Source organism: Lepisosteus oculatus, chromosome 3 (assembly GCF_040954835.1).
Source record: "Lepisosteus oculatus isolate fLepOcu1 chromosome 3, fLepOcu1.hap2, whole genome shotgun sequence".
Classification (NCBI taxonomy): domain Eukaryota; kingdom Metazoa; phylum Chordata; class Actinopteri; order Semionotiformes; family Lepisosteidae; genus Lepisosteus; species Lepisosteus oculatus.
This window is the reverse complement of record NC_090698.1, coordinates 22,964,358-22,974,122: the sequence shown is the minus strand read 5'-3', so window position 1 is coordinate 22,974,122 and position 9,765 is coordinate 22,964,358. Positions and strand designations below refer to the sequence as shown.

At 38.3% G+C, this 9,765-nt stretch overlaps 1 protein-coding gene across 7 annotated transcripts; it reads left to right on the top strand.

The window, feature by feature from the left end:
- Positions 1-816: 816 nt before the first annotated feature.
- LOC102695962 (beta-1,3-galactosyltransferase 5-like) lies at positions 817-8,929 on the top strand. Of its 7 annotated transcripts, XR_011189061.1 has the most exons (5): positions 817-950; positions 5,268-5,472; positions 6,416-6,588; positions 7,280-7,334; positions 8,765-8,786. XR_011189061.1 is itself a non-coding variant. In XM_015338917.2 (4 exons), exons 3-4 carry the CDS (start codon positions 6,655-6,657, stop codon positions 8,775-8,777), a joined length of 1,038 nt encoding a protein of 345 aa, XP_015194403.2. In that variant the 5' UTR covers positions 817-950; positions 5,268-5,400; positions 6,416-6,654; the 3' UTR covers positions 8,778-8,929. The 7 variants fall into 7 exon arrangements, 4 of the variants coding, with proteins under 4 accessions (XP_015194403.2, XP_015194395.2, XP_069043126.1 ...); XR_001477378.2 differs by lacking the exon at positions 8,765-8,786 and having other exon boundaries at positions 7,280-7,369; XR_001477377.1 differs by lacking the exon at positions 8,765-8,786 and having other exon boundaries at positions 6,416-6,609; positions 7,280-7,361.
- The last annotated feature ends 836 nt before the right edge of the window (positions 8,930-9,765 follow it).

Here is a 9,765-nt window from a genome sequence, read left to right as displayed (position 1 = left end):
GGAGACATTTGCAAATATATTTAATCAGATAAACACAAACATCCAATCGTTAACAAGTTTTGACTGATGTATTCAGAGCAAAAATGCTATTTAAAAATATTATGACACCATCCAACATATAACTACAAATAACTTTCTGTACAGCAGGACTACTAAAATTTACAATAAAATTTCGAATGTTTTCCTAAGAGAAAAACCAAAACTTTAAGGTATTTTAAAAGGTAACTGAAGACATTCAGAGGAGAATATAGTATGTATATACAAAACTTGCTAATGAAAATACATCTATTTTAATTTAAATTCTAAGGCATAGGCTACACTTACAGTACATATTTTTTTGTACTATATTTTGTCATAAAACTACATTTTTGTACATGAAGACTAGTCACTTATGCATGGCAACAACACTTCAAATAAGTAAACATTTTGGCACAAAATAATTAATTTTCGCGTTTTTTTATATATGCTTCCAATTCAATCTGAGTGCAAAGGAAATAGTGTTATACGTGAAGGAAAATGAAAAGACAGAACGCAAAACTGTTGAAATCGAATTGATTATATGATACAAATGTAGCATAAGTTTAGTTTGTTTCGCAAATTTTATTGTTTTGGTAAGGTCACAATTGTTCATGTTGTGTGAGGTTACAAAATAACATTAAACCGTAAATATTGTAAGAAAACAAACTTAAGACCTTGGAGTTCGTCCCTATTTTCATGCCGTTCAGCGCCATTGGTTAAATATTTCCCGGAGTTTTAATAGATGAGTTGGGAACTATTGGTCGAGATAAGTGTCAATAGTTTGAAGGGAGGGTCAAAGAGTGAAAGCAAACGTAAAGTCTCCATTCTTTTTAGTTTTAGAGATAGTCTTTAAGTGGAAACTTTCTGCGTTCTATAGAGCATTATTTGTGCACTTGTGTTGTTTTTCCAAGAAGACAGAGTAACTTGAGCTTGTAAGTCTAAGTATTCTGTGTAATTTGTGTTCTGTAGGCATTTTATGTGTACTTTACAAACTATTTACCCTCCGAAACCTCGTGTTATTACTTTTCGGTCATGTTATTTATTCGTACATTTTTTTATTCTATTTTCTTGATTCTACGTCGTTAAAACAATTTGTTGAGACTAACTGTGGTATTTGTTTTGGTATATTTAATATGGATTAGAAATAGTTAAGATATTAGGCTAACCATATTGTCCATTGTCAGTGTGAGATGGGAGAGCGGTGTCTTGAGAAAAGTTTCAGTTAGCCTGTTTAGAATGCATGGGCATGTATGAACATGATACTGAATGGGTTTTTTTTGTTGTTGTTGTTGTGGACAAATAAAAAATAAATGAATTGAAAGAGAGAAATGCTGTACTTATTAAGTTGCAAACCGCTGTGAATAGCATGTAAACTAGATGACAGAAAGGTACAGTACATTTTGCTTTTTGAATTAAAACATCAAAGTGCATTCTTACAATGTGTACATTGTAGCCCAAAATATTAAGCGGCTTCCAGTGTAGATAGATATTGTATATACTTTAAAACGCGCTAAACTATTTTCAGTGAGATAGATTATATTATGACTAAGCTACCATACAGTTTATGTCTGAAAAAATACGATTGAGTCTGTTACGGTGTTACTGTATACTAATATACTTTGGTATACTGTACATCACGTGCTTCGTTGGGTATAGAAAAACCAGCTCTCTGTTACGTTCGAGTAACTCCACTGTCCATCAGTCTACCACAGTTCATTGGCAGATCCAGATAAATGAACTATTTACTCTCTAATCTTGTTTGTTGTATGTATTATGCGTATTCAGAATGTGAACCTTCTACACCTTAGTCTACTTAATGTAGAATGTAGAACCATGTTATTACCAGTATGAAATGAATAGTTCTTTCGAGGTGTACTTTGCATCCAAGCTAAAAGTAAGACGTAAAATGTCAGTACACACAGTACGTTACGTGTATTGATTAAATAGTATTATTTCAGCATGGCAATGTCTAATCACTGGCTGTGCAATCAGTATTTTGGGGTGTTAATACAGTATGTACAGTACCTGTTTCAGTAGTAAAAATTGGTGTTGAGATTTCTTTCATTGTGCTTTTTCTTTCAGAGCTGTTTCAGACTATTTAGAGTTGGAGGGCAAATCACTGGGTCATTAATCATATAGGTAGACACAGATAAAGTTTGTTGTCCTCGGTGCTGCAGAGTGATTCCGCTCCTACAGTGAACTGTGTATGAGGTTGCCCCTGTGGGTAGATGTTATCATTCATATTGTACAATGACCTGGATAGAGTCAGGAGGGGCTAGGTACACGCTGTGATAATGTAGTTCAAAGCAGACACAGAAGGGGAAATGTGCAGTTATCCAGGTGAATGTAGAGTGTTAAGGGAATTTCAATTGTATTAACCAGTAAAGGTAATAAATTATGTATGTGGTTAAGGCTGCTGGAGAGACTTTTACTATACATACAAAAACCATTCTATTTCCAATCTTACCATTATATATATACTGTATATAACAATGGTTTAGGTAGAATTACATTTTAAAACATAATTTATATTAATAAAAACCATACTTCATTGTAAGGCTGTCTATATCTATGTAAATCCTGCACAGTCTATTATTTTTTTGCTTGTTATGTAACAATAAATTATATTTAAAAATATTAATCAAAAGCCATGGTTTTAAAACACAGAGTTACAGGTACAGTGCCTTACAAGAGTATTCACCCCCCCTTACAATTATGCCCCATTGTGTTGAATAACAAATGATGTACTGTATACAGGTATTTTAAAGTGAAACTGAGCTTCTCTTGAAAGCATTAATGCTAATTTCTAGCTCTGGAGAAATTGGCTGGAGGTCAGATGGAGAAAGATTACTGTAAGGAAAAGAGGGGCTACTATTTTACTCTATTTTTATAGCTTTCTGGGAAGTGAAATGATGGAGCAGTACCAGAGGTAAAGGAGAACATGCTGTCATCCCTCCCGAACCTTCATTAAAAGTTCTATATCTCCTCCTGAGCCAAAGAGGTTGTTTTTACTTTCTTCAAGACATGTCTGCTCAGGAGGTGTTTTGTAGCACAGTCAGGTAAAGTTGTCTCAAAAGTTTGTTCGTGTTTGCAATAGCATTGCAAATCTCACAGTGCCCATAGTGCGGTGGTGTTTCTGTCTTGTCATCTAACATGCCCAACATTCATTTATGTTTCACAATCCTTTAGTGTAAAGTAACAGTTACAGTTTGTGTAGTCTATTATAATGAGTACTCCCAGTTTAGCAGCAGCTGCATGGGGAATGACAGGTGGAGATGATTTTACAGGTTGACTGACAGTATATTTACCCTTTTCCTTACAACGGGGCATGCTAGTCACAGAGCAGGTAAGGCAGACATGTCCTGTGGGGGAAAGAGAAAGAGTAGGGATCTCTTCGTGGTTTAATAGAGGGGAAAAGGTGGGGAGGAGTCATAGGGACAGGCCAACACCGTGGGGGAGTGGATTACTAGACAGCCCCCTTCCCAGGTCTCTCATCCTTGAGGGAGACTTTGAAATCCCATTGTTGGACTGAGTGTTCAAGTTTGTGTTCCGAGTATGCAGTAGCAGCAGGGATCTGGAATAGGGAGGATCAGAGCCTGCAGTGGGCTGCTGTTGCTGGGACTATCAGGCTCTGGTGAGGGTCTTCTTCCATAGAAGCAACTGTCTGTCAGAATGCATAATGACATGGAGGCCCTGGCCTCTCACCCATCATTTAACCCAGGAGCTTCAGATCCGCTGTCTCACAGCCCTCACCTGCCTGGCCTGCCTTACCATGCTCTCAAGGGAAAGAGGTGCTGTCATGTGCTTGCAGGATCCTAGGTGCACAACCTAGGGTTGAGAAGGCTCAAGCCCTTTTTTGGTCCCCCAGCTGTCCTCGATGGAGGGCGTAAGCTCTGGCCCCACAGCTCAATGTCGGTGGGGGATCTCACCTCAGCACAGATCAATCGGGGTTGTGTTGTACGGCATCTTCTGTCGGTCCAGGAGCTGGGGCTATCAAGCCCTGGGGAGACTTTTTCCGCAGAAGAAGACATAGACACAGGATTACTGTCCTCTCCTGGTCTCCTTTTCTCGCTCAACAACCTTTCACAGGCCCATCCACCCAGGCAGCATCCTCGGACATCTTCTGGAAACAGCGGGGATCCCTCTGTGGATGTAACGAGAGAAAAGGCAGGAAGGGTTGAACCTGAGGTGAAAGAGGAGAGGTCGTGGGGACAGTCCAATGCCAGGGTGCAGCGAATTGCTACAATATATTCAGATGAAACTTGGCTTTGTCATGTGGGGTTAGGAGAGACCAAGAAGAGAGCTGTGGAACTAATCAGCTTTTGTATTTAGTTGTCATTACTTCCATTTCTACTCCATCAAAAGACTTCAGTCCTTCCCTGTTTTTTCATGGTGCTTATTCCAGAAAACTCATATTATATTCTCTATATCCTGAGTTGCTGTTTGGATGTTTCTTAAAGGTTTTTTTTTACCCATAGGGGTAGCCTTCCTTGGGATTCCACTTAAATGGATACTTTGAGTTGCATTAATATATTTTGGTGGTTTTAAATTATTGAAGGCATAGAATCTACTGAGTATTAAAAGTGTTTTAACATTGCTGTGCTCATTTCTTTTGCGATGATCTACATTTTGTTTTCCTTACCCGGGTCTGAAATCTTTTTTTCCCAATGGCAGCATCTTTTTAAGCATTCCTTCATTTCTGGTTCTCACATTTATTTCTTAATTAAATAAGGTATTAAGAAAAAGGCATGGAACACACATGCAGGAACATAATGTGTGACTTTCTATCTTATTTAATCAAAATGGAACTAAAGCATCTTCACAACAAATGTCATTCCTAACCTGGATTCCTATGAACCTAAAGGTATACCCATGAATGTCACCTTCTCCTTGCCCCAGTGGAGTAATAATGTCGTGCTTTCCTTTTGACACTTCTGATATTTCTAACATTATTCTATGAGATATTGGTTTAACCTTTGTTGTCAAATTGTACATGCAAAGGCAGCGCAGGCTTTTCACCTAATTTCCATGCCATTAAAATAGGTTAAATAAGGTTTAGTAATTTGTCTTTTGATACATGCCTATGAGAATTCAATGGAAACTGCCTGTTTTTGCATGAGGAAAAAGATTAATATTTCATACTTCTTGAAACGCTTGACCCTGTGTCAAAGGAATACTATATATTCAATCTCTGTAGGTAAGAAGATGAGAGTGTTTTCTCATTATTTCTTCTCTCTTTTTTATTGTAGGCTTTGGACCTGTAAAGATATTAGCTTTAACCATTAGTCTCTTGTACCATGGAGAAGGAAAATCAGCTGGTGCATGAGAGCAGCTAGTGAAGAGCAATGGATTGAAGATTGTGAAGAATATTATACTTTTTATGTAGGTTAATGTAGTTGTTCAGTCACGCTCTTTGTGTGAAATGTATTTCAAGAACACTTGGAAAATAATGAGGTTTGAGTTTTTTTTCTCTTACTTTAAAAAATTCCCATTTTCCTAGGCTTAATTCAGCAAAGATAAATGCCAGATTCCCTTTTCAGTCCACAAATTGAAGCAGGAGTGTTGGTGTTTCAAGTTCAAGTTCAAGTTTATTGTCATTACACTCATATACATGGTATAGGGTATAACGAAATGCTATTTAGCTAGCTCTCGGACATAAGTAGTACAAAGAGAAAAAAAACACAACAACAATACAATTGTGTAGCAAAAGAAAGACAGAGACAACAGGCAGTGTGCAAAAAACAACAACAGACGATGTGCAAAAAAAACAACAACAGGCAATGTGCAAAAAACAACAACAGATGAATAACAAGTCCAAATAAGAAAATGGGCTCAGAAACGTTTATTAAAATTTCAGAAATACAGTACGAAGCTTTGGACTAACATGCTTGTTGGAGGGTCAAACATTCTGGCCAATAGATGAGGAAGTTAGGACCCTGATGCAGAGTGAGGAGCTTACCAAAGAGTAGCTGCAATGGTGGAGATGGTGTGGGAGAGGGATGTACAAAGATAAATACAAAGAAGAGTGTAAATCAATTTAGGAAATGCTGTCATGGCAGATTGTGAATTAGAGTAACAGGTGAAGGAGAACTTGTTTATTGTCATCCCTCCCGAACATTTGATGAAAACTAAATCATAGAAACTTGATTTAAGCACTTGTTTTTTCCTTTACTTTCTTGAAATCATGCATGCTCTGTAAGGGTTTGTTTGGCACAGTAAGGAAGAGCAATCCATGAGGTTTTTGCGTTTGCTAGAACATGATAAAAACTGAAAATGGTGGTTGGTTCTTGTGGGATCTCGACTAAGACCACTGACTTGAAGTGTCTGAGATAATTGAATAGGCTTTTCCTGTAATTTCTAACCTATAATTAAGCAATGTGCTGTTTTTGTATTGCAGATTTGATTCTCAGCACCAAGGAAAAGACATATCTTTCTCAACAGCAATGCAGCACGCAACTTGACTTTGAAAGTGACGTTATCTCACAGGTCTACCATGGAGTTACACAGTACCACACCGAAGTGAAAGTATAGCCATTGGAAAATAAACAGAGATATACAGTAACACCCAAGGTAGACTACAGTACAGACTTAGTGAGTTATTTTAAAGTCAGAAAATGTCTTGGATTTCCTTTTGCAATGAAACCAGCACCTCTTTCACGTTACGTAGCTGGCCTTATCTGTGCAAGTTCCTTGATTTCTACACTGCTGATTTTAAAATTATTTACCTCTACGAGCCACCCTCAGGTTTACGCCGGCAGCACACTCAAGCAAAAAAGTGATGGTTTTCTTAAGGACTCGAAGCTCAAAGTTTTAATGCATAGAACGGGAATAGATTTTAAATCATTGCTGAGGACTAGCCTGGAACCTCCAATTTGCCTGAGGGGTCAGACTTTGATGATACTTGTAACATCAGCCCCATGGCATTTAGAGCAAAGGAATGCAATCCGCAGTACCTGGGGAAAGAAGGATGGAGGCAATGCATACTCTTGGCAAGTTTTATTTCTGATTGGTCACCGCTCAGAATTGGGTATTCCTCAGGAGTTTGTACAAGAGCAGCGTGCCTATGGTGATATTCTGATGGGGAATTATGCTGACTGTTACAGAAATTTGACTCTTAAAGTGATGCATGGTTTTAAGTGGGCTGTAGACAACTGTGAGCCCCAGTTCATTTTAAAAACCGATGATGACTGCTTTGTGAACACTGACAGGCTGCCTCGCTTTTTAGCTGAGCACAATAATTTCAAAAACAATCTCTACGCAGGGTCTTTGTTTGCACAAGGAAAACGAGATGTGATCCGAGATCCTCTCAGCAAATGGTACGTCTCCAAAGAGGACTACAGGGAAGATGAGTATCCTCCATATGCCAGTGGAATTGGTTATGTACTTTCAGAAGATGTTGTCCAGCGAATCTTAAAAATAGCGGAATTTATCCCTCCTGTTCCTATGGAAGATGCATATGTTGGTATTTTGGCAAAGGAAGCTGGGATTTCTGTGAAATCAAGCGGACGTTTCACAAAGCACAATGTCAGCTGGCGAGTGTGTAATTACAGGTACCTTATGGTCATCCATCACCTGGATACTATAGAACTTCAACTGGCTCAGCAAAATATGATTAAAGCCAGAACTGCCTGTTCTGAAACACAAGAAATCACACGGTGGAAGTAAGGCATAGGCTTCATATTATTAATTTGAGCTCTCATTGTGCAATGGATGTATCAAAAGGTTACTAAGATAGTTTTTAGTAGATGCATGTATTGTGTTCTCTATAAAGTCATGTTTACAAGTGTGCAGGTACTGTATGATAAATGTGAATCAATTTCATTTCTACCAGAACCTTCTAAAATCTCACCATATTTGATCTTAAAGAGCAAGGTTGTCTAATATTGGTTTTGATTGGGTGGTGTGTCTGCAGGTCTGAACTACACTAGAAGCATCGTATTAGTTTAGGCAGGTAATTCCATTTGAGCTACACAATGGATGAACAGGCCAGAGCTTATTAGCTTATTCTAGGCATGAAGTGGATCACAGAGCACATGACTACTCCCCAGGATGGGTCACTGGTTCATCACAGGGTTTACCCCTAGCAAGACCAGTTCCCATTCATTCAGCTGTGTGGTCTGGAGCAGATGGGGTAAAGTACCTCACTTAACGGCAGTGTCTTTAGTGGGGACTTTAGCCCACAGCTCACCAGCTATAAGACCATAGATTTACCCAATATGCTGCATTACCCCCTTATTAACTTACTGTAACTGGGAAAATAAAGTAGCTTCTCCTAACATTTCTGGTGGTGCCACTTTAAAAATCCATAGAAATGTGCAGACACACTAACCAAAACCAATTCTGTTTTTCACTTACTCAAGGCTCAAGGCAAACCCTGTGAAGGAGAATGAGGAGTTATAGGCAGATGCCTGTAGCCTACCCACCTTTGAGCCACTTATCAAAGATACCACAGCCCCGTACCATAGGTTCAGCACTAATTGGAAGAGACACATTACTGATTAAACCATGCCTGCAAGAACCTGTGATTGTAGAGCTCAACCTGCGTGCGAGTGAACGCCTTTACTAGTTCAGCCACTTAGGAGTTCTAATACTTCTTTGGTCTTAAACCTTTTATAAAGTGTTAAATAAAATATTACGGATCTTAAAATTAGTAGTAGTTATATTTTATGAACCTATTAATCATAATGGTGGCAGATTTCTCTTGAAGTACTGTACGTGACTTAATTTTATTCCATTTTTTTTTCAGGGAGGTAAAATGAAAAGCAATAATGTGGTCTAATGAATAACCTGTTCTGCCGGAATGAACATTTTCATGAAATAATGGTATTTACAGAATGTAAGCTGTACTGAGCACATATTTACACAACTCTTATGAATAAAATAAAACCCATCATGCCAGTGCGCCTAGTTTAGATCTTTGCATTTTTTTAAAACAACATTATTTGTGTTAAAAAAGCTAAATATTCTACAGTACCCTAACATCTTGCTGTGAATACGAAAAACTGAAAAGACAACAACTCAATCAACTCAACTTAATAGTCTCGTAAAAAGATGACAAATCACTCTTTCACTGCCTAGTGAAACTACCTTTTCCAAGGAATGTATGAATGTGCTTGTATTCTATTTTGTTAGCCAAGGCAAACAAGCATGAAGCATAAAACATTCATGAGATTAAAATGCAAATGCTTTCATTGTTTGTCAATAATTTGACTATACGGTAGCTATTACGCGTCCACCCATTTTCAATAATGGCACTAAAAGGTTGCAGTGAATTAGAGGTTAGCCTGGCAGGCACAGAATGCAAAGTGGGGACCGAACCCTTGAAGAAATGCCTGTCCGTCACTTGGTTCATACACAATGGGGGCAAATTAAAGACACTGATTAACCTTGACACCCTGTCCTTGGACTGTGGGAAGAAACTGGAGCATCTGGAGGAAAATGGACGTGGAGAAGAGAATATGCAAGCTCCTTGCAGATTGCTCCCTAATCCAGAACTGAAATCAAGACCCAAGAGTTCTGAGGGTGTAACACTAATTGATACACCAAATGTGCTGCCCACTGTCGCACTAATGAACTCACATTTGCACAGACAAATGGGTTTATGCCCTGTTGGATTCCAGTACTTTCAGTCGCCAGATTCACTTGTTAATGCAAGTTAACATTAGAAATGGCTTTTTATTATTTGTAAATCCGCCATGTAGTATATAAGAGTTGTTTCATTTTATCTACAAAAATGGTTTGCAATCA

Coding starts and splice junctions, on each gene's coding strand:
- LOC102695962 (XM_069187025.1), top strand. CDS start 6,655: ATGAAACCAGCACCTCTTTCACGTTACGTAGCTGGCCTTATCTGTGCA.